Source organism: Eulemur rufifrons, chromosome 19 (assembly GCF_041146395.1).
Source record: "Eulemur rufifrons isolate Redbay chromosome 19, OSU_ERuf_1, whole genome shotgun sequence".
NCBI lineage: Eukaryota > Metazoa > Chordata > Mammalia > Primates > Lemuridae > Eulemur > Eulemur rufifrons.
Window position 1 is genome coordinate 67435820 of NC_091001.1, and position 25052 is coordinate 67460871.

Consider the following 25052-nt stretch of genomic DNA (forward strand, 5'->3'; position numbering starts at 1 on the left):
TTGCAGTGAGCTATGATGACACCACTGCACTTTAGCCTGGGTGACAGAGCAAGACTGTATCTCCAAAAATTACTTTTACCATGTAGTTGTTTTGGGTTTTACAGTTTACGTTATAATCAAAGTCAGTTCTATTTTAAGGAATGGAAGAGCAAATGAGAAAGCTCTCAAAGGAGAGATTTAATACAGTTACATAACTCTAAAGCACTGAAGGATTCCTGTTAAACATTTAAAGGGTATGCTTTTAATTAGTAATAAAAAGGGATATGACTGTACCCTAAGGGGCAGAGGTTTTGCATGGTGGTTTTTTTCTGGGTTGCTATTTATGCTTCACATTCAACTTTTTATTATGAAAAATTTCAAATATGTAGGAAAGTTTTAAGAACAGTGTGAACATTGTATACTTTCCACCTAGATTTAATTATTGACATTTTGCCATATAGTTGGTTCTGTAACAAGTGTTTTGCGTGTTCTTAGTGTGACTCTGAGGAAGTCACATAAGAACACAGAAGCCACCACATTCTGCAAAATTGCACAATAGAAACCACAGGACTTGGGGGAGAACATGGTTAGGAGCACAGCACAAAAACTTAAGCAACAAAAAAACCCTAATAAAAACAGTAACAGTTTTACACATTAAATAATTAAATACTATGTAAAATACAGCACCTTACCTTGAAAAAAATAGCCGTAAAGCTTGCTTGTGGAAATGTTAAAGAGGGTTGCACCTAATGTTACCATGAAGTGGTAGGAGGGTTATCTGAAACATGACAAGGTAACACCATATGTGGATGGGTGTGGCTCATAACGATGGATCATGTATCTACATGTTTTGAGTTGTGTTTTGTGTTTTCTTGGTGTGATTCAGCTGAGTGCATTGTTTATTCTGAGGAAATCACATAAGCAAATGTGAAATTAGCATTTTGCTCAAATAGTTCACTAATAACAGCTGCTTTGGAAAAAATGCATGTTTTCAAAACAAGTATTGTAGCTTAACTAATTCATTTTTGAATCATTTGAAAGTAAGTTGTAGACTTAAACTTGTAAGTATCCAAATGAGGACATTTTCACATAAGAACAGTTTTGTAATGTCTAATACCCAATTTTTTTTTTTTTCTTTTTCTTTCTTTCTTTTTTTTTTTTCCGGGAGACAAGAGTTTTGCTCTGTTGCCCAGGCTGGAGTGCAGTGTCATGATCATAGCTCGCTGCAACCTCAAACTCCTGGGCTTAAGCCATCCTGCTGCCTCAGCCTCCCAAGGAGCTGGGAATATAGATGCATACCACCATGCCCGGCTAATTTTTCTATTTTTTTTGTAGAGACAGGGTCTCTCTCTTGTTCAGGCTGGTCTTGACCTCCTGGTCATCCCGCCTCGGCTTCCCAGAGTGTTAAGATTATAGTGATGAGCCACCTTGCCCGGCCCTGTATTCAGATTTTTCTAATTGTCCCTAGAATGTCTTTCATGTGTTTTAAACCAAGATCCATTTGGCATTTACACATTGCATTTAGTTGTTGTGTCTTACCAGTCTCTGATCTACACTCACGAACTTCAGCTTTTTTTTTTTTTTTTTAAGAGAATCCAAGCCTTTTGTCTATCTCATCTGGATTACATCTTATGTAACTTGTTCCTCTGTTTCCCATAAAAATCAAAAATTAGCTATAAAGAGGTTATAAACTTTTGGCAAGAATGTTTCATAGGAGATGATGTATGTGTTGTAGTATACCTGCCTTAAAGGTGCTCCAGAGAAACAAGCAACAGGATATAGCGAAATATCTCTGGAAAGATTTATTGAGTTGCAGCTCACACAATTATAGAGACCAAGAAGGCCCATAATCTGCCATCTGCAAACTGGAGACTTAGGAAAGTTGGTGTAGTTCAAAGGCCTGAAAGCCAGAGAGCCAATGGTGTAGACTCTAGTCAGGTCTAAAGGCCTGAGAATTAGGAGTTCAGAGGGTAGGTCTGTGTCCCGGTTCAGCAGAGAATGAATTCAGCTTTCTCCTGCTTGCTTCTCTTAAGGCTCTTAACAGATTGGAGGATGCCCACCAACATGGATGGGGGTGCTATTCTCTTCGCATTACTCAGTCCACCAATTCAAATGTTAAGCTCTTCCAGAAACACCCTCAGACGCTCCCTCCCCCACCAATTTTTTTTTTTTTTTTTTTTTTTTTGAAACAAGGTCCCTGTTGCCTAGGCTGGAGTGCAGTGATGTGATCATAGCTCATTGAGACCTGGAACTCCTGGGCTCAAGTGATCATCATGCCTCAGCTTCCCGAGTAGCTGGGGCTACAGGTGCACACCACCATGCGCAGCTAATTATTTTTTGTAGAGACCAGGTCTCACCATGTTGTCCAGACTTATCTCAAACTCCTAGGCTCAAGCAATCTTCCTACCTTGGCCTCCCAAAGTGCTGGGATTATAGTTGTGAACTCCTGCATCCGGTTAAGTTGGACATTTAAACTTACGAAACTAATGGGGAAAATGTTAATAATGCAGAGTAAGCTTTAAAATGTCTGTAGCCTTTTCATTGTGAATAGCAGAAAAAAGGAAAATTCTTCCAGTATTAGAAAAATATCTATTAATATTTAAGCAAAGAAATTGCTCACAACATTGACAAGTGAAATTCTGACATGTATCTTGGATGTTTCATTCGCATCTTAATCGTAAATATCAACCAACAATCATGTTGGAACTACGGTTGTTATTTAATTGCAACCATAGGTTGGCGACAAATACAGCAACAAAAACTAATGCAAGTTATTCTGGGAGAATCAATCTTGTAAGAGGAATTTACAGGAAAGAGTGTATTCCACTATTTTTAAGTCATGTGCTATAATCCTTTATATCTGTAAATCTTAGAGGCTTAATCTCTCTCACACACACACTCTACCCCAGAGAGCCAGTGGTTGACTGTTTACCAGCACACCACTGGCTGACAGCCTCCAGCCACAGCACCTTTAGGATCCTCCACGGTTTTCCATCTGAGAACGTGCTCTTCCCAGGAACACTAGCCAGGGACTGAGATGGCAGGGCCAGTAGGATCTGGTCATTTCTGCTCATTGTAGAACTCATCTAGAACAATCTTTGTGCTGGAGTTCTCTTGAGCTGGCTGAGACTTTTTCAGAGCTGCATTGTAGTTTGAACCTCCTCTACCCAATTCTTTCCCTCTTTTCTAAGGTGTCCAACTGTATCTTGGCCTGAGGCCTTTCCTGCTCTCTCTGTCTTTCACCAGAATTTCCCATGGTAAATCTCTTGCACTTTTAACTGCTTCTTGGTGTTAGCTTCCTGGAGGACCCAAACTGACAGCCAAAAAAAAAAAAAAAAAAAAAAAACCACCCAGATCCAAATGTCCATCAACAGATGAATGAATACATTTAAGGAAGTGATGGAGATAATAGTGCAGATTTACAGATTAAATTTAGTGCAGCTTGTCTGTAACCATTACATCATAAGTAGCACACGAAATTGAGGAAAATTCTTAGAATATTAGGAAACTAGTATGTTTCTGCAGAGAATACTATTCAGGAATTAAAAAGAGGAGATCACTAATATGCAACAACATGGATGAATCTAAAAAAAAAAAATCCAGTATGCTGAGCAAAAGAAGCAGAGAGCAAAAAGAGCACACATTGTAGTATTCCATTTATATGAAGTTCTAGAACAGTCTAGGAGGTAGAACGGAGAATGGACTGGGAAGGCCACAAGGGATCTTTGTGGGATGATGGAAATGTTTTGTATCTAATAGGGGTATGATTTTATGGGTGTTAACATTTGTCAGAATTCATCTATACATTTAACATATTTCATTGTATATATGATACATTGTAATACAAAAGTGCAAAAACAATTCTTCCTATCACGTAAGATGTCACTTTCTTGTAGATCTATTTCTGCTCTATATACTTTGAGACTATGTTAATAGATGGCTGCAAATTTGGAGTATGGCTGAACTGAAACTTTTCTGCTCTTCTACATAAACACACATGTCCTCCACACGCATTCTATTTTATTATTTTATTTTAATCTTCATTTGCAGTGCTTTAGCATGTGGACCTGTCTTGCTGTTTGGGGTCACGTTTATACCAAATCCCAAGTGAGGCAGCTCTGGCTCAGAACCCAGGCAAGCAGCTGTTTCAGCGTGTGAAGCAAATCCTCAGACAAAACAAAGAGCAGCCTGAAGCAGGTGGGGAGTGGAGGATTTTGCAGGTGCTCACGCTCCAGACAGGCGAAGAAGGAAGGTTTAGTAAGAAAGGCTCAAATCTAAGCTCTTAGCTCTAAGCTAAGAGTCGAGTCTAGACGACGCGCTCCACATACGAGGAAAATACTGTAACTTTACGGCAGTGATGGCCGGTTGTAGGGCCCTGGCCGGGAGGAGGCCAAAAGGGAGCGTCAGCCTCGGCCTCAGGAAGTAGGGGCTTAGGTAGCGGATGCCTGAGACTGCACCACGCCCGCTATTTTGCGGCTCGGCCTCCTACCTACGGGCCACGTGGTGCAAAAGGCAGGAGCCATTTGAAGCACCCAAATCCCAGGTAGGAAGAGAAGAGATGATGGGGGTGAGGTGAAGATGGCTGTGTCTGTGGTCACTTTGGTGTACTGCCACGCTGATGAACCCAAAGCAAACGCCGGGCTCCCACTACCTAAGTTGTCACTCACTAGTGGGAGGGCCAGGCGCCACACAACTCTGGGCTTTTAATTGGTCAGGTCAAGAAAACCGCGAGAGGGACAACTAGCAGCCTCCTGATTGGTCGGTCCCTGCTAGCTCTGAAGTCAATCAGTAGAATGTACCACCCTCCTTCCTATGCCCGGGCTCCCCGGGGAGCCATGTTAGGTAGCCGGAGGAAAACCGTACACAATTCTGAGACTACCACACTGCACTCCCTGCTTTTCACCGTCTCCTCCTAACATATTACTTAAGTTAATAAAAATGTGCTCTTCACAAAACGAGTTGTCTCATTAATATAACGTAAGAAGTCTGCGTTTAGGCCGTTAAACGCAAAGAATAGGTGCCCCGTTCAGCCTGCCAACCTTCTAAACCAGCGAACACTGAATACCGGCTCCCACTATCTAGTACGCCTGACTCGGGTCTCTGGCAGCGTGCGAGGATTTTGTGTGACTTTTGGTCCCTCGCGGCCACTGTAGCGTCCCTAGTTACCGCGCCCCTAGTAACCACCCACCCCAAGCAAGGAGCCGCCAGGTCGCCAGAGGCCGGGCCAGCTTACCCGCCCCGGGCCAGCGCGGGCGCTCAGGCCTCGGAGGCGGGGTAATGGCCGCTTCGCGCTCAACGGCGAGGCTCGCGGCCTCCAGTTTCCAAACCCTGGTCAATCCCAACACTGGAGCGCGGGTCGCCCAGGACGAACGCAAAGACCCCTTACAGGCCCTGGCGACGGCGGCGGCGATCTTGGACGAGGATGAGGAGGAGAATAGGGTGCAACCCGCGAGGACGTCGGTAATGCCGGGGCGGGAAGTGGGCTGGGACCTGGTGCGGGCTGAGAGCAGGCTGGGGAACGTGGTGCCCTGTGCAGATACTCCCTACTGGGTGATCCTGGCCTCCCACCTTCTCTCTGCCCCGACGGGAAACACTCAAGGCGTTGAAAAGTATTTTAATTTCCATCAAAGAGATTTTTGTAAAAATTTCTTGCACAGCGTTTATATTACTTTATTTCTAGAGAGGGCAAAGTAAAGAATTTTGCTTCCTACTCTCCAGCATCTGTTAGGAATGGATATTTCCTTTTATTTATTTCTTTTTTTTTTTTTTTTACTTGAGAAAAATTGATCTACTCCACAGTGGATAACCCATAAAAACTCAGGTGAATCAGCTGTGCTGTCAGATTTGTTATCACCTTAAGGTCTTGGTTATAACCAGATCTCAACACAATACCTTACAGGTGAGTGTTTAAAACCATCAAGAGTTCAGTGGATAGATCAGACACAGAAGTATATAGATAAGCATACAGAGAAACAAATTACTGAAGTTTCAATGCTTTTCAAACAGCTCTTCAGAATGGAGTGAGACAGCCTTTTCACTGATCAATTTTCAGTGTCAAATGTGTTGTGGACACCTGTCCACCAGGTGGAAGGCAGAGTCTGCCATCTGCTCTATTTACTTAAAAGGTGAAAACTTTGATTTGAAGCTAGCAATCTGCAGACATAAACTTCCTTATCTCCAGTTAAACTTTTTTAATACCATATGTCCAAAGCTTTTCAGATACAAAACATTATGGTTTAGGGCTAATTGAAATCACTGGACATTTTGGAATTCTAATCTCTTTAGTCTACACTAAAATCATTAGTGAGAAAATTTGTAGCAGCACCTTTTATGGCCAATATTTCACCAACAGACAAATGACTTAAGGTTATCGAGAGTAAGGCAGATGGAGACCCTGAACATTAAGCGGAGTTGGAGTCCTAGGGCCAGTTTTGTTCATGATAAAGCTACTGCTCAACACAATTTTAAGTAGGCAACAAAAGATGCAAAGTGATGGAGCAAAAAGATTTGAATGGAGGAAAAAATTTTGGAGTCTTGTATTGGATCCATTCTCTGCCACTTGCTAGGTGATGTTAGGATGTAACTTCCTTATATCTCAGTTTCCTTACTTGTAAAGGAACTATAATAATTTTCTTTTTTTCCCATCTTACCTGGCTGTTATGAGAACCAAATGAGAAAATGTGTGTCTCATAAAGAGCAATTTATATAAATTAGCAATAATTAGACCAGCTGCTAGTGGGACTGTCATTTGAGCTACTTCCCCAAAGATTAAATTCCCCTTTGGCTTGCTTTGGTAGAGGAGTCATTCATTTCTATAATTGGAGTTATATTAATATTTCCAGAGTGCCTGTTAAATTGCAAATTTGTATTAGAAACTGTTATTATCATCAGGAAGATCAGTTTATACAATGAGCTAATTTCAAAAGGACGAGATTCTACAAAAAACCCAAGGAAGCTAAGTGTTATGAGTTTGAGACTGTTCTGAGATCAACACACATGAAGAATCCAAAAGGAACCTGAGTAAGCTGCCACGATAGATAGGCCTGATAGCAGGAGGGCACTGGGTCTAGGGAAGAAGCACTGAAAAGGCAGGAAAGAGTATGCAGGCGCCAGACTTTGCTTTCTTCACAGGTTGGCTTGGGTCTCCAACTTGATTTTTAAAGGTTATTTTGTCTCAGCTTTATCATCTGTACAATGTAGTAAACGCCAATACTGTACCCAACACACAAGACTGATTAGAGAACCTAACTATCACAATAGGCCTCTTTCAGTCCTTAGTTTTGGCAAAACCAGACCACCCATCCCACCCCATGTCTGCACCATCCCCCACACACCTTCCCTGCCCTCTAGCACACACACACACCCCTTGCAGGATTCTCTGCCCATACTGAGCACGGATGCATGTTCCTTTGTTATGTGGCAGATGATGACATGGGTAAAACAATATTCTATAATTCACAGTTTACAATTTTCACTGAATATTCTAATGGGGCAACCTTCTCTTTTTCAACAAATACTGAGCATTTATTAAGTGCTGGTCACTGACTATTCAGTGGTGAATGAAACAGACATAGCTCACACCCTCACAGAGCTTCCAGGCTGGTGAGGGGAGGCAGACAAAAACTAAACAATCAAATGACTGTAAGATAAGAAATGTTGGGAAAGAAACGAACAGGCTGCTATGATTAAAAAAAGAATGGGAGGGAACCTACTTAAATGAGTTGTTAACATTTAGGTCCATGCCTGATGGATGAGAAAGAGCCATTTGAAAAGTGGGAATGGAAAGAGCATTCCAGGCAGAGGAAACAACATATGCAGAGGCCCTAAGGCACGAAGAGAAAGAGCTTCCTGTGATTAAAGATCTGAAGGAAAGCCAGCAGAACTGGAAAGGAGAGAGGGAGAGAGGGAGAGTGGGAGGAGACGAGATTAGGGAGGTGAGCAGGGCCTGACCATTCAGGGCCTTGCAGACCAAGGTAAGGAATTTAGGTTTTATTGCCTGTATAGTGTAAGGTCCTTGAAGATTTTTAAGAGATAAGATATGTTCCTGTATGCATTTTTAAAAAGATCACTGTGATGGGTTTGTGCAGAATGATTGGAAGGTTTAACAAAGCAGAAGTTAGGAGACTGGTTAGGAGGCTGTTACAGTAATTCTGGTTCAGAGGCAATGGATTTAAGAGTCCAGGGTGATGGCAAGAAGCAGACATTTCTCTAGAATGGAAAGGACTTACTGTTGGATTGGATGTGAGGGCCAAGGAAGAAGAGGAAGAAATCAACGATGCTTGTTCCCAGGTTTCCAGGTGGAACAGCTACATGGAAGGTAATGCCATTTACTGAATTGGGGACAACTAGGGGAGGAATAGGTTTGAGGGGTGGGCAGGAATTAAGATTTCAGTTTGAACATGGTAAATTTAAGATGCCTGTGAAACTCCCAAGTGGAAATGTCTAGGAAGACGTTGCGCCTATGAAACTGGAGTCCTCTGGGGTCAGGGCTGGAGCATTTCTAAAACACCAGGAATGGATGAGCTCTCCTAGGGAGCGAGTGCACAGAAAGGAGAAGGGGCCTAGTACAGAGCTCCTAAGAACCTCAGCATTCAGCAGTCAGGTTCTATATCGGGGAAAAAAGGGGACAAAGAGATGAACAAGCAACTACTGTGGTAGGAGGAAAATCACAAGAATGTGGAGGTCTCACATTGATTGTTTTTAATGATGAAGGAAAGAGGGGACATTTCATCCCTAAAACGGGAGGAAGAGAGGAAAGGGGCAAAAGGAATAGTTACATCTATGGGAAGATGAGGGAACTTCCCTCTGATGGCTTCTGTTTTCTCAAAGAAATAAGAGTTCCCAGTGGGTGGTTGGGAGGGTGCAGGTGGGAGCTGTTACCGGAGGGAGGGAAAGGTAGCAGCAGAGCCGGGGGAGTGGGAGAGCCCTCCCCCAGCAGGAACACGGAGGGGCCCGGCAGGTCAAGTGCCTGTTACACATTGTTCAGTGTTTCATTTAGTATTAATATTCACAAAACATTCTTTTCTTTTTTTTAAAAGTTACATTTCAATTATGACAACAATACATGAACACATTTTCCTTTTAAAATATCAAATGTTATATATGAGGCATAGGCCCTTTTAACACCTCTCCCCTAAAAAAAGAAAATCTGAGTACCCACTCTTTCCCCATTGGTATTGGTAGCCACTGTTTTGCAATTGATATGTATTCTATTCTTCTGGGCTTTTTTCTATCTCCTACATATATAATATTTAAATATATGGCAGTACACTATAAATATAGATATATAGTTCTGCAACTTGCTTTTATCATTTATTGGCGGTCTACCCATGTTGGTATATATAGATCTGCCTCATTCCTTACAAATCTTTCCAAAGAAAAGCATTTTTTTTTAAATAAAAATTCCAGAATCGTAAATGAAACTATATGGACTACAATGCAAACAATTCTTCATGGGTGCTGAGTACTAATGAAGCAACAGGTGCTGGAAGGATTCATCATCTAAATGGGTCAAGCCAGGCTAGGGAAGATTATCCTCTTATCTAGTAGCTGCATTTACAACATTCCACAAAAAGCTGAACAACTGAAGAGAGAGGGTACTGTTTCAGGCTCTTGGAAAAATAATGTCTATGGCTTAGGTTATTTGATATAGGAAATGTTTTCTGAAGGTATACAATTAAAGATGAAATTAGAATTGGAAGCCACTTATTAGCTATTCATCAGTTTTAGGTCAAACACTGTGAGATCAGTATTAAGCTGCAAATGGAATGGATGCTGTGCAAGATCAGTGCATGAGTGTAATTTATCAGACCTGCCACATCTCTTCAGAAGCTACTCATCCTTCTATATCTTTTTCAAACAATTCTTCCTGTTCCAAATAAATTTGATCCTTTTTGTGTAAATGATTTCTATAAGACCTTTTAAGAGATAGTCTAAAAGAATGAATGGGAGCACATAGATGCTTTTGCCTAAAAACAATTCTTTGGAATACCTTCTCTGTTTTAATTATAGTTTTTGGAACATAGGCCTTTTTCTTAATACTCAGTAGAATACAGCTCTTTAGAGCAGCCTATATATATATATATATATATATATATATTTTTTTTTTTTTTTTTTTGCATAATTTGGTCCTTTGTGAAGGAATAACTATTCTCTTCCCTTGGTGAAAATTTGCATTTTTTTAACCATTCGTTTGTTCAGCAAATGTTTATTTAACATCTGTCATTGGCCAGGTACTCTTCTAGACACTGAGGACACAGTATTGAACAAAACAGACAAATCCTTGCTCTTGTATTGCTTACTTTTTGGTAGGGCAGACATAAGATACACAAATAAGTAAAGATACGTAGAAGGTCAGTTGGTGATGAGTACGTCTGGGAAAAATAAAGCAGAAAAGGGGGGCTGACAGTGAGTGGAGGGAGGAGTTGTAATTTCAAATTGGGTAGTTAGTGAAGACCTTGTGGAGAAGATGACATTTGATTAAAGACCTGAACCAGTGAGCAAGTGGGCCCTGTGGAGGCCTGGAGGAAGAGCATCCAAGGGAGAGGGAACAGCAAGTGCAAAGGCTGATTCTGCTGATTCTTCCAGTATTGGAAAAAACTGCAAACTGGATTCAGACACTGTTACAAAAACAAACTGCTGCTGCCCAGAAGAAGAACCGTTGCGGGGCTGTTACAAGCAGACAAGAAGTGGGCAGCCTTCATACCAGGTCTCCAGACATGTTCACCCACCTGTTTCCTAGACTTCTCCCTCTGCCCCACTACCCCCTCAAACTCAACATGTCTAAGACAGCTTAGTTTCCTTTCCCTAAAATGCTCTCCTCTCCTGTCTGTGTTTCCTATATTAATAAATGGCAGTACCGTTGTCTGCTTAAACATCATTCCAAACAGAAAATGAGTCTTTTCAGTTCCCTGTCCTCAATCCAGGCCATTATTGAGCTGGTGATTCTGTTTTCCACATCTTTCGAGGCAGCCTCCTTGAGAGGTCCTTGGTACTACTCCCTTAATTCTGCCCTTAATACCTCTAACCCAGACCTTTACAGTAGCCCCCTCACTGCTGCCAGCCCCGCCTTCCTTTACTCTACCCTACTTGCTACCAGAGGAATCCTTCTGACCATTACTGACATGTCACTCCCCTGCCTCACATCCTTCAAGGCTCCTGTTGCTTGTAGCCTGGCCACCCAGGCTCTTGGCTGGGGCTCTTGACTTGCCTTTTTCATCTGTTTCCCACCCTGCCGTGTACATATGCCCTGTTCCCCACTCCCATTCAGAACTGTTTATTGCTCTCCTAAGCACACATGCTAGTTCCTGCCTCTTGTAGCTAAAAAGCCCTCCCTACCCTTGGAAGGACCAAAGTATGTCTTTGGAGCCTAACAGACTTGGGATTGAATCCCAGCTCTGCTGCACACTAGCTGTGTGACTGCAGGCAGGTCACCTAACTCTTCTGAGCCTCAGTTTCCTCATTGAGAACAAAGTACCTGCCTTTTGAGTTGTCATGAAATAACATGATGAATGTTCTAGAACTGTGCCTCAGATTTCTTTGTTCCTTTTTCACTGCTCCCCTGATCTGACAAACTTTGTCCTCGTCCATCCTTATGTCTCCAGTCTGGCTCTGCCTCTTTGTCTCATAGTCTGATATTGTGACCTATAAGGTCACGGGTCTGTCTCCCTGCGCAGCTGGAAGCAGCCCATGGGCTGGAATCAGGAGTTCTGTTTGGTTCTAAGTCAGCTGTCAATTATTTATGTACATGTCCTCTCCTAAACTAGCTGGAAGCTTCTCAAAGGTGAAGTTTTTAATCTGATTTGTATCTTTTAGCAGCAAGCTAAATGCTGGATGTCCCCCAAATATTTGATGAATAAGGAAATTAACAAAGTACTCATCCCCCAGATAAGGAAGTAATGGTGAGGAACACATACAGAAACACCAGAAGATACCAAAGAATTCTATTAATTGAGTTGTTTGACATACATAAAGCAGTTCTCTGATTCATAGATTTGTTGGTAGCAAATCTGCACATCAGTTCTATTAAAGACTTATTTTCTTTCATTTGTTTTCTCTCAGTTACCCCAAGTAGTATAACATTGGCCTCTTGTACACTGATTTTAGCCCATTTAAAAAAATACCGTATTTATAATCGACTCTTCTGAGTTTTTCTGTTGGGAGAAACTAAACATTTATTTTCTAGAGTCTTATCATATTGGAGCTATAATTTTCTATAGCAAATTTTTTTTTTAATTTTATGTCTGTTCCAGGCAGTAGGCTCAATGTAAAACCATGGTTGGCAGCCTTTTATGCATAGTATCATAAATAATATCAACTGTTTCTCAACTGAGAACATATTAAAATTTTTACATTCATAGAGAAAAAGGGGTTTTATCTCTTTAGTTGCTTCAGTTATGTATGTAAAAGGAGTGAGAGAAAAAGTCCAGTCAGATCCTTCCAGGCGTGACCTGTATATAGAATAACTACTACCTTTTTGTTCTGTTGTCACTCCCAAAGTCCCTGTCACCCCTGGGAGCTACTGCTTTTGTGCCACAGGAGCAGCTGTTCTGAAAGTCCTTCCCACCGTCTCCCATGCCCTCTTACTCCTTCCTGTGGTCCCACCCCATGGTGGGAGGGCTTCTCTTGGGCTCCTTGATAAGCCACTGAGAACCTTATCCCTACCGCTGTGCCCTCCTCTTCCCCACTGTCTCTCCACTGGCACATCCTTGGACCATCTTCAGGAGCCCAGCTGAAGGGAGGGCTTGGGCTGTGGTTGCTTGTTTTGTAGGAGGAACTGTGTTCCTCTGCGTCGCAGTTAAAACTTACAACTCAGAAGGAGGCTCCTTATAGAAACCATTTGTAAAGGGTGGTTTGGTTCTGTCCTATTATAGTATGATGATAATGGGTTAAATACCTTTTGTTGGTTAATCTGGGAATCTAGCCATCCTTTATCAAGTGAATTGCATGGCATTTATTTTCTGGCAGTTTGTTTTGCTCTCTCTTGTTCTTAAAATATCATCGGGGGAAAATGTGCATAGCCCACAAGTAACTTACAACCTAACTAGGTGGACTCTTTAAGAAGCAGCATTTGGATCAGTGTCAACTTAATTTGTTTTTCAATTCCAAACACCACATAACAGATTTTTCCCCCCCACCAGGCTGCTTTTTACACCAACTTTTCTGGGGTGAATGAACATACACCAATAAACTATAAGGACTTTGTGAACTTTTCTGATATTTCCCAATCTAATGAAGAGTATTTCAGGAAACTAGAAGAATTGAAGGCTGCCCACATAGAAACTATGGCAAAATTAGAGAAAATGTACCAGGATAAATTAAATATAAAGGGAGTTCAGCCAGCAATCATCAAGGAAGATGCTCTTAGTGACTCTTCTGGGTAAGTTTGTACTCAATGTCATTTGTGGACTGTAAAAATGTATACTTGAAAGTACAGAACAAAGTTATTTCAGAATATTTTCTCTTAAATATTCCTTTGTACTCTTAGGTGCATCCCACAGAGGTGGGATTTTATTCAAAATGTTTAATGATTTGTCAGTTTACTAGGTGACCTCTTGTTTTGAGAGTCATTTGGTGGCCATTTTGGTCTTTTCTCTCTGACCTACCAGTTATAGAACTATAGAAATGTATCAAAATACTTAGTCTGGGCCATTTTAAATGATAGATATTAAAGTTTAATTTTAAAAGCTCTTTATAATATATGGATAAACATGAGTTCATTAAAGACCTAGTACAAAGAGTTTAGCACTAGGAGACATGAATCTGGTTTATGTTTTCAGAATAGTCTGCAATTTCGAGACCCATTTCTGCTGTGAACTCACTTACTTTAAAACTTGAGGCAATTTGTCCAGTCAGTCAACACTGATTGTGTGTCTCCTGTGTGCCACACCATGCCTGGGCACTGTCCCCAGTACCCAAAAGCATCAAAAACACGATGCTCTTAAGGAGCTCAGAGATTAGCCAAGAGCCAAAAATAGCATTACAGTATCATGTACCAAGGTGTTATAGAAACAGAGGAAGAAGCAGTTGATCATGCCAAGGTGTTGGTGGAGGGATGCAGGCAAGACTTTTCCACAAAAGTGTCACATCCAAGTTCAGTCTCGAAGGAGGAGTAAGAAGTGCTGCAGATGCAGGAAGCAAAGGGTGGCCTTCTAGGCAGCAGAAACCATATATGCAAAGGCAAGGTGACATGAGAAATCCTGGTGTGTGTGAGGAACCTCACAGAGTTGGTTATGACTTACGAAAGGTCAGGCGTGGTGGGTCACACCTGTTGTCCCAGCTACTAGGGAGGCTGAGGTGAGAGGATTGCTTGAGCCCAGGCGTTGGAGGCTGCAGTGAGCTTTGATTGCACCACTGCACTCCAGCCTAGATGACAGAGCAAGACCCTGTCTCTAAAAAATAAAAAGAATGGTAATTAAAAGTAAGGAGAGGTCAGAGGTAAGACTGGAAAGGTAGGCAGGAGCTAGTCTTGAAGGGCTTTACAATCTAGACTTGACTTTGTAGCAATGAGGAATCACTGAAAAGTTTCAAGCAGGAGAGTGACATGATTAGATATATGTTTTTTTGTTTTCTGTTTTTTGAGACAGTTACTCTGTTGCCTGGGCTAGAGTGCCTTGGTGTCAGCCTCGCTCACAGCAACCTCACACTCCTACGTTCAAGTGACCTCCTGCCTCAGGCTCCCAAGTAGCTGGGACTACAGGCGTGCGCCACCACACCTGGCTAATTTTTTCTATTTTTAGTAGAGATGGGGGTCTCGCTTTTGCCTAGGCTGGTCTAGAACTCCTGACCTCAAGTGATCTCTTGCCTCGGCCTCCCAGAGCACTAGGATTCTAGGCATGAGCCACTGTGCCCAGCCCAGATATATGTTTTAGGATGATGACTCTGGAAAGAGTGGAGTAGAGGTTAGACACAAGGAGGCTCTGCCATCTCACGTTCCTCCCCTATACAATGAAGGAATCAAACTAGATAATATATAGACATCTCCCAGCTCTATTCTAAATAAAAGTGGTAATTTCTAAAAATCCTATCCAGATTCTCCCTCTAACTTGTTATACCTTGACCTTAGAAAATATTTAACTCTATCTTAATTTTTATATTTTGTCACATACAATTGAAAGTATAACTTATTTATTTTTCTTACTCAGATCTGTATCAGAAAAGAACTCCTATCACCCTGTCTCCTTAACGGCATCACTTTCTGAGCCTGATTTAGGCCAGTCTTCCTCCTTGTATATGTCTTCCTCTGAAGAGGAATTGCCCAACCTAGAAAAAGAGTATCCTGGGAAAAATAGAGTGATTACCTTTGCTAAGGAGCTCATCAACAACATGTGGACCAACTTTTGTGTTGAAGATTACATTCAGAGTAAAAATACTGACTTCCAAGCAGTTGCAAAAACAAAGAAGAAACCAAAAGAATGGGTGCCCACAATTACAGTACCAGAGCCTTTTCAAATGATGATTAGAGAACAGAAGAAAAAACAAGAAGCCATGAAATCTAAATCAGACATTGAAATGGCACATAAACTGCTCAAAAAACAGAAGGAAGATTCAGAGTGTAAGAAGAAATTCCGAGCCAATCCAGTTCCTGCATTTGTCTTTCTCCCCCTTTATCATGATTTAGTCAAGCAAAAGGAGGAGCGGAGAAGGTCTCAGAAAGAGAAAAGCAAAGCAGCTCTTTTAGCCTCACAAAAGCCATTTAAATTTATTGCAAGGGAGGAACAGAAGCAAGCAGCCCAGGAAAAGCAGCTGCGAGACTTTTTTAAGTCTAAAAAGAAAACAAATCGATTTAAAGCCAGACCCTTACCTCGATCTATTTACAGTTCAACTACCGATGACAAGTTAAAAGAAGAAGAGCTCTGTGGAAATGCCAGGGCACAGCTGAGAGCCCAAGAGCTTTCACAGAATTCATGCCCTCTGCCTTCTAGGCCAGCTTGCCGACTCAGGAACCGCAAGTGCCCGGAACAGGCTGTAAAATTGAAGTGTAAACACAACGTTAAGTGCCGGGCTTCTGATATTGAAGACCTTCCTGAGAGGTATCAGAAACGCCTCCCAGAACACAAGTGCCCAAAACTCTTAACAGTCTGTAAACCATTTGATCTTCATGCATCTTCACGTGCATCTACTAAAAGAGAGAAAATTTTGGCAGACATTGAAGCAGATGAAGAAAATTTAAAAGAAACACGTTGGCCTTATTTGTCTCCAAGGCGTAAGTCACCGGCGAGAAGTGCAAGTGCAAAGCCTTTGCCTTGTAACTGCAACCCTCCAGTGCCCACAGAATCTTCCAGAGGACGAGAACAAGCCATAAGGTAAATAACTAGGATTCAGTACTGACAGACTCATGGTTGCTAAACTAGTGTTTGCAGCTCTGTTGATTTTAGGTTGGTAAATTTGAAAATATTAAGAAATTATTATTGTATCTGTAAGATATTTTCCTATAATATATAAAATTTTGCCAGATGGTAGTATTCTAAGAAATTAATGTATTTTCCATTTCATAAATCTTTGGGTATAGAAAAGGTTACAGTCAACCTTGATACGATTTCTAATTTCACAAATCAGATCCTTCTCAAAAGGTTGCCTTTTTCAACCTTTGAATTTATCCCCTGTTAAATCTTTGCTAAACAATGTTCTCATTGGCTTAAAGTGAATTAAGCCTTAGTTTGTTGCCCTCAGGAGATCACTTGAGGAAAAGAAAATGTTGGAAGAAGAGAGAAATCGGATCCTAACTAAGCAGAAGCAAAGAATGAAAGAATTGCAGAAACTCCTGACAACCCGGGCTAAGGCTTATGACTCACATCAAAGTTTAGCTCAAATGTCTAAATCCAGAGTAAAATATCTCAGGTATCATGAAAGAACCCTGAATCTCCAGACCACTGGTTTTCAAACTTACTTTCTTTTTTTTTTTTTTAAATCAGTAGATACCAAAATATGAACAGATAGAGAATGGTATTAGTATTTTAGTTTTTGGATTCCAGTTATTATAAGTTACTTATACTCGGCACACATATACACACACTCACCTCATGGTGAGAACCATGAAGCCGTGTTGAACAGAAACATTTTCTATTTTCTATTATGGCCATAGTTAATAGCTGTAATCTGATTATCAGCATCTAATCTTTTTCTTTACATTATTTTTTATTGCACAATAAATACAGTATTGGAAAAAATCTTTTTATTTATTATTTTTTTAGTTAGGCACAGGACCAGTGCAGAGAAAAATCTTGATTCACATAAATAAAGCTCTTTTTTTAACAGCTTGCTGTGTAATTTCAGAATATTTTTCAATAATAAACAGGTATGTCAAAGAGCTTTGTTCTAAGGTATGCATGAAATCTGATAGCACAAATTAACACATTGAGGTTAATTAACATCAATTATGTGATGTGTTGATTAACATACATGTTACTGTTTAGCAGTATGTGTTGTATTTTTGTTATAGTTTCAATATAAAAAATAAAAATATTTGTAGAATCCCTAGAACCCCTTCACAGAACACTAGAATTCTGCAGTACAAAGTTTGAAAACCAGTGTTCTAGATGTTACACATAAAAATGTTTATGTTTAAGTAGGCAAATATGTTCCCCAAAGTCAGGTAAGTAATATGATTTATTAATTTTTAATCTGCTTTGTAAGAACTGAAAAATATATGTATTTGCTTTTCATTGCAATGAATATTCCTACATAATGTAGCATTAATTCATTGATGGAGCTTTATTTGGTGAGCAAAACATTCCTTAGAAATATACTATTTACCCTTAGGAAGTAAACTAGATTTTTCATAACACCAACTTGTGTATAATTAAGTGTAATTATCATTTTAAAGTATATTTTCTCTAATCCATAAGATCTTACTATCTCAGTAGCTTTAGTATATCTGGTTTGGAAAAAACAGCATAATTTAATTCATTATAGGATCTTGTCCAAAGAGTAAGTATACTTATGGTAAATTAACGTCTTTTGGTTCCTGTTCCTCCTTTCTCCCTTGATATGTTCCTGTTGAATTATTAATAATTTTGCCACTAACCTTTAAGAGATGTCATTTTGGGGAAAAAAATAAGAACAAGGTTGTCTCGTTTTCAGAAGAAATTCCTTAAAGAGAAGATGCGTAGTTTGGACCAAAATTTTCTTGGTTTTATGCAGATATAAATGAGATAAAAGAGCGTTCATTCTTCTCTTGTGGCCAGTTTGAAGCCCCTGAATACATTATGCCTTGAGAATTTCAGAAGTCAAAGTATTCAAACTGTTCCCAGAGCATAAAATGTGTGTTGTCAAAACCTAGGATTTTTATTCTGCATTCAATAAGTATCTACCAGTCTAGAAAAGGAATTAAAGTAAACTGTAAACTGCGCTCGTAATTTCTGATTTGTCATCTAAGCTAAATGTTATATGTGCAAGTTCTTATTTCTTAGATGACCTTTTAAAATTCCATTTCTTTTATTTAATTTTAGAAAGAGTGAAAAGGAAAGGATGAGAGAATATCAACGAGAACTAGAAGAAAGAGAAGAAAAATTAAAAAACAGGCCACTACTATTTGAAAGAGTCGCTCAGGTTGTGTTTGTTGGAATTTAGAGCTATTATCAGCTTTTTCCCCCACATCTTCAGCTCCTAAATTTACAGTCCATTTTTCTTATGTGTTGTATAATTATTGAGATATATTATTGTTGTCTGTGACAGCTTCATCAAATCAGCCAAGTAAGTAATTTTGCTTAAAATCTGAGCATTGAATCTTGTTGATGAGGCTTGATAAAGAACACGCTGCCTATCTAGTCATTCTCAAAATATTAGTTTCACAACCTATTTTTAATGGCTAGTCTTTTTTCAGTACCAATGTGGTGAAATATTAAGGTGAGCCTTCATAATATCATTTGGAGGTCTTTGAAGAATTAAAAAAATGGAACAAAATGGCTATTGAATCAGATTTATGTTTTTTTTTTTTTAAAGTGAGTCTATAATTCAATCTTCTCTGTAGTTGTTAAAAGGACTAATTTTCTATAGGAAAAACAAACTGGTCTTATGGACGGTGGACTCTGATTTTACTAAATTTACACTCAATTTTACAACTGAGTAAAACTGGAGATTTGTCAATTTCAAGCCATATTCTTTGTCCTCATAAGGGAGGGGTTTGTATGGGTGACAGGCTTAACAACAGACAAAATCACTGGAGGTTACAGATGCTACGTTGTCAATTTCTAGCTGTTACAATTGGACAGTAGACAGTTGGAGCAGGAGCACTTACCTGTGGCAGATGAGCATAGTTACAGGACTGTACTTGTCAGTTACTATTGAGGACAATGGACATGTGTTGTGGGTGAATATGCACATTATAGTCTCTCAAAGTTATGTAATTCATTTACTTACTGATTTGAATATAATTTTATATAATGTCTCTCATTTTAAAGGATGGATTTCTTTTAACATCTCAGTTTCAACTGTAGAGAAAAAAATCATTTTAAGCTGTTCTATATTATACATCATAAAGTAATTGACATTTGGCTCAAAGATGTTATCTCCGGCTCTGAACTGCAAGTTTTTTTGTCTGCTTCTCTAGTGATCTCTACCTAGATTTCCCACAGGCATCTTACATTCGTTTTGCCCCCAACTAGATCCATCTCTTGATTTCCTACTTTGGTTGGGGACATAATTTAGATGACTGGGAGCCACTTTCCCTGCCCATGACCTCCCCAACTGGTCATTGAGAAACTTGTCAAGTTTTCTTCCTGAGTAATTTTTGGATCTGCTCTTCTACCATCCCTGATGGTGAAATGCCAGATGAAACCTCTATCATTTTCTATCTGAATTATTAGGATAGTTTGACTGGTCTTTCCACCTTGCTCTTTGCAAAGACATTCATTATATCTTCATCTTATCATTCCCATTCCCCTGCCAAAATGTTAACCCTGGGTAGGCAGTTAATAACCCTTGATAACAGAGGCAATCATCCTTTCTCATTGATTTCATTCATTCTGATTTTCAATGAATAGTATCAAGGAGTCTTGTCATTAATTTCCCCAAACAACACCATAAGGTAGGTCTCCCTATATTACAGGTAAAGAAACTGAAGTTTAAGTCACTTAATAAGGTTTATGATTAGTAAATGGTAGAACTAGGATTGAATCCCAGATTGATCTGCTTCCAAACACTCAACCCTAAGCTGTCCTGCTTCCTCCCAGAATATAAAGCTACAATTCTTGGCATGGTATAGAGAATCCTCTGTGATCCCTGTTAGCCTCTTTAGTCTACCTACCACTGCACTCTTCCCACCCCACCTCCTCCCCCCATGTATACCCTTTACTTTCAGGACTTTCCAGACTACTAGACAACTAGTTTCAGACTTGAAGTCTTTATTCTTGCCATTCTTTAAACATCCTTAGAGCTTCTTCCTATCTTTACCTAACTCTTGCTCTTTCAAGCCTTAGTGTACAATCACTTCTTGCATTGTTTCTCCAGGTTGGGTTGGGTGCCCTTTTCCTCTGTGTTCTTTTAGTAGCCCGTGCGCACAGTCTGTCTTTGCTCCTACCGCACTATGTAGAAATTATCTATGGAATAGACTCTCTTCCCTTCTAGCTAATTAATTTTAAGGGTTGTTGTCCAGTCTTTGAATTTCCAGCACCTAGCACCTAAGACAATGTCTAGCACAGTGGAGATGTTAATAAATATTTGTTTAAACAAAACTGAATGATCATGATCAAATTAGCCAGTTAATGACCTTACATTTTCTTTCTGGGGTTAGCCCAGGCTGCGAGCACTACTATGACTCTCTGCATTAATAAGTGGTTTTCTCATACCGTGAATTCCCACCATTTCAAAGCACCACAGAAAATGTGGCAAAATAAATGGTGTGTATGAAATTAAACCCATAAAGAAATTTTAACTGTTGAAAACATATGTTAGTTTTATAGTTGATATTTCTCCCACTTTTGGCCCTCACATATGCTGTTCCCTTTGCCCATAACTTTTCTTTCCCTATGTACCCCCTACCTCCCATGAGGGCTTGTTACAAAGTAAGTGTTCAGTAATTATTAAATAAATGAAAGAATTAACTAGAAACTAAACTTCTGGTTATTAAAAAAAAAAAAGTTTTTTCTCTTCAAACTAGGTACTGATTATAGACAAATTTTCGTCGTCTTGTGTTATTTTAGTTTCTGGAAGAAAAAAAGCAAATCTTTTTTGGAGAGTCTTTGATAGTAAAATAAAATAACCATACAGTTATTTTAACTGTTCCTTTTATTTTGTAGTCTTTACAGGTCTTTTGCATTAGGTAACATGCAGGGGGGTGATATTGGCTCCAATTAGGAACAATAATACATTATTCACCTTGATGTAAAATATTAAAAGATTATTAATTCTACATACAGAGTGACTATGGCAGTGAATCACTATTGCTTTGGTTTTGTTAACGTCAATTAGTACATTTTTTCTTGCAGTCTATTTTGCTGTGACTATTCCTGCTAATTAACAGCTGTTATGTAATAAATTTACTTGCAACTTTATACATTGCCCATTTATAGCAGTTAATTGCAGTCTCACTGCTATCGAGTGATCGATCCCCTGGCAGAGTATGTCTGTGATCAATTATAGAACAAACCATGTGGTCTTCTTTTTTGGAAATCACAGGGTTTATTAACTGAGTAGATATTAAATTGAATTTTAAACCAAATTCAGATGGAGACTTACTAGCATTAACTTTATTAGTGTCATTTGAATCTCTTTATATTTAATTTCCTTAAATCAGAATATACTATTCTTAATGCATTCAGAGTTAGGTTTGGGGTTTCTTTAATCTTTTCTGCAATCTTTGATCATACTTCTCATTTCTCACTTTGCCCTGCCTTTCAGTTTTCCAAGGCTTGTCTGTTGGTATTCACAGCCTCTGGATGCGTTTTTACTTACTTTTCTAAAAATTGTTGTTATTCATGTGGGTACAATTTAGCAGCAATTTGAGTGCTTCCTTTTTCAGTTTTCCAGAGTATCAGGAAATGCACTATGATAGTTTTATCCATTGTAGTCATTCTTTGCTATTTTGGTTTCTCCTGTGGAACACTGGACTCCGTTGTCCCTTGTTATGCAGGAGTCCCCAGGTTAGGCAAATATCTGACAGTTGCATGCTGAAGTCAGGCTTTAGGCCACCTTCAAACTCTAGGATGACCACTAACATTTAGAGCAGCATGATAGAGTGGAAAGGACCTAGGAAAAGGGTTAAGAGACTTGATTCTATCACTCACTAGCCTTATGACTTTAAGCAAACCATTTAACCCAGAGGGGGTGGTGGTCTTGGTTTCCTAATTTATTAAATGTGGAGGTTAGACTGGGTGCTCATCTATGCCCTTTCCAGTATAGGATGCCTACTGGTGCATTGGAACTGGGCCATTCCTAATCAATCACCTTGCTTTAGTTGAAGATCTAAAGGGCAATTCTTGGCCCTATACTGGTCCAGATCCATTCACAGAACTTAAAAGTAAAGTTGATCTTCCCTTCCAAAAAAAAGAAAAGAAAAGAAAGTGAAATGAAGGCACGAGTGTGAACCCCGTCACCTTGTGGCTCCATAAAACCTGTGGTCTCAGGAGCTGTGATGGCTTCTGACTTGCTCCAAGTATGAGAGGGTCAGCACAACTCCAACACATCCCAAAGCCAGAAACTAACATTCTGGAGATTGGAACCCAGTTCTAAATCCATAGTCTTTTTGCTATATCCCTTGGTTCTTCCACAGAGTAAAGATAGCAACACTGATGATTTTATCATCTTTGATAAGTTGGGAATTTGGCTTATAAAGAGTAAAAATTACAGTAAGCACATAAAAAACCTGCTGTCAACTAGCTCTCACATGAACTTATTTTCTTATTTTTCTAGATAGACACCTTTCTATAGTCCTAAAAGTATATAAAACCTAGGTACAGTGAAAATAATAATTATAGATCAATACTCATGTGGCTACCACCCAAGCTAACATTCTATTGTTAGACTAGCATTGCCAGCACCCGAGAAATCTCCAGTGTGCGCCTCAGATCACAACTTTCTACCTCTCCCTAAGAGGTAACCACCGTTCTAGCTTTTGAGATAAGCACTTTTTTGTTTACCACTTAGGTACCTATCCTCAAACAATGTAGTTTAGTTTTGCCTATTTCTGAACTTTATATAAATAGATCATACTATATGTACTTATTCGTGCTTTGCTTCTTTTTCTCAGTATTATATTTGTGAGAGCCATGCATGCTGTGGTATATAGCTATAGTTCATTCATTTTCTTTGCTTTATTTTACTCTGTTGTGTGACTAGATCACAATTTATTTGTCCATCCTATTATTGATAGATATTTGGGTAGTTTCCAGGTTGGGGTTATTACAAACAGTACTATCCTGAACATTCTTGTACATGTCTCCTGGGTCACATATGTAGGAGTTTCTCTGGGTATATTCCTGGGATTATAATGGTTGATCATAGGGTATGCATATTTTCAACCAAGTGTGATTGTTGAACTTCATTTTCACTGGCACTTTTAACCCATGCATTTTTAAAGGAAATTTAAAGTCTTTTGTTCTCATCTAAAAAGGTTTGTCTTTCCTATAGAAAAATGCAAGAATGGCAGCAGAAAAGCATTATTCTAACACCCTTAAAGCACTAGGAATATCTGATGAGTTTGTTTCAAAGAAAGGCCAAAGTGGAAAAGTATTTGAGTACCTCAGCAATCAAGAGACGAAAAGTTTCACTGAAGATAAAGAAAGGTAACATATATAAGAGCTGAATGGTTTACCTTTGAAAAAATTCGTACCTGTAGGAAAGCATACTATTCTATGTTGTTTTAAAAAGGTCTTTTATCTAATGGAATACATGGGAACTGTTATAAAACATATTGGTATTTCAACATGTTTGGCACATTCAAAATATTACACAGGGATGAAGTATTTTGTTTTTAAAGCAAAATAACTTAGATTTCTGACTGACATAAATAACGAAAACATTAGCTTGCTTTCAAATAAAGTTTAAAGAGTCAATCACTCAAGTTTTGAAGTAGATTAGTTCTCAGGAATATTGAATTTCCCAATTGGCACTTTTGTAGAGTTTTCTTGATAACAAATTGGACCTCATGCACGTGAAGACGGCTACGCAATGGCATGTGTCGCAAAGGGTTTGTTTACCTTTAAACCAACTCATTTTCCCTTTGAAAGATTGATAAATTTTTTCCTCTAGCTTTAATGAAGAAGACAAAATAGAAGAAAGAGAGAATGAGGAAGAACATTATCTTGTTGATACCAACAGCCAGGATTCTTGCAAGGAAAAAGATGAAGCTGATGAAGAAAGTGGAGAAGAGAAATCTGTTGAAGAATAAAACTGAATCAGCAAGGTCTCCTCTCTATGCCCTTGCTGCTGTTTGTAGTATCGGAGAGTCAGCAGCCACATTTATGAGGTTAAGAACATCTAGGGGACACCTCCACAATATGCAGGGCAGTTGATTGAGCAAAGCCATTTGTAGCCTGAAAGCTGATTGGTCATTTGGTCAGAGTAAGTAAGGCTTTGCCTGTTCAGTTATGGTGATCACTACATGTGGTCTGTTTACAACTATGATCTTCCTGGTATTTTTAAAAAGTGTTTGAGAATCATAGCTGTCACAAATGGATTGGTTATAAAAATATACATCATTATTTTGGGGGGAAAAATGGCTTAGTATTGAGAGCAGAGAGAAGTATTGGCCTTTGGTGATTTCTTTTTTAAGAATTCTCTGCAAAGCATGAATCAATAAATATTTTTAAATACGTTATTTGTCCATTCTTTTTCTCTGCAATACATTTCACAAAATGAATCTTCAAACTTGTTTTGTTAAGTGATTTAAGTTTCTTATCTGAGCCATTTTAAAAAGTAATAGAGAAAAATAGATAACTTGCAAATTTACATTCATTTCTGCAGTGAGAGTTTACTGTTAATTTATTTACCTTTTATCACTTTTTCTTTTTATCCCTAGTTTTAGTCCAATTTTTTTTTTTTTAAGCAACAGGGTCTCACTCTTTCACCCAGGCTGGAGTGCAGTGGTGTGATCATAGTTCACTGCAACCTTGAACGCCTGGGCTCAGTTGATCCTC

The 25052-nt window shown here is 39.3% G+C and overlaps 1 protein-coding gene across 1 annotated transcript; it reads left to right on the forward strand.

Moving 5' to 3' along the window:
- The first annotated feature begins 5256 nt into the window (after nucleotides 1–5256).
- FAM161A (FAM161 centrosomal protein A) lies at nucleotides 5257–24701 on the forward strand. The gene is made up of 6 exons (XM_069494474.1): nucleotides 5257–5439; nucleotides 13119–13357; nucleotides 15123–16283; nucleotides 18429–18528; nucleotides 23545–23699; nucleotides 24166–24701. Exons 1-6 carry the CDS (start codon nucleotides 5257–5259, stop codon nucleotides 24302–24304), a joined length of 1977 nt encoding a protein of 658 aa, XP_069350575.1. The 3' UTR covers nucleotides 24305–24701.
- Nucleotides 24702–25052: the final 351 nt, after the last annotated feature.

Coding starts and splice junctions, on each gene's coding strand:
- FAM161A (XM_069494474.1), top strand. CDS start 5,257: ATGGCCGCTTCGCGCTCAACGGCGAGGCTCGCGGCCTCCAGTTTCCAA. Junction 16,284..18,428: donor GGACGAGAACAAGCCATAAG/GTAAATAACTAG, acceptor ATTTAATTTTAG/AAAGAGTGAAAAGGAAAGGA. Junction 18,529..23,544: donor TATTTGAAAGAGTCGCTCAG/GTTGTGTTTGTT, acceptor TCTTTCCTATAG/AAAAATGCAAGAATGGCAGC.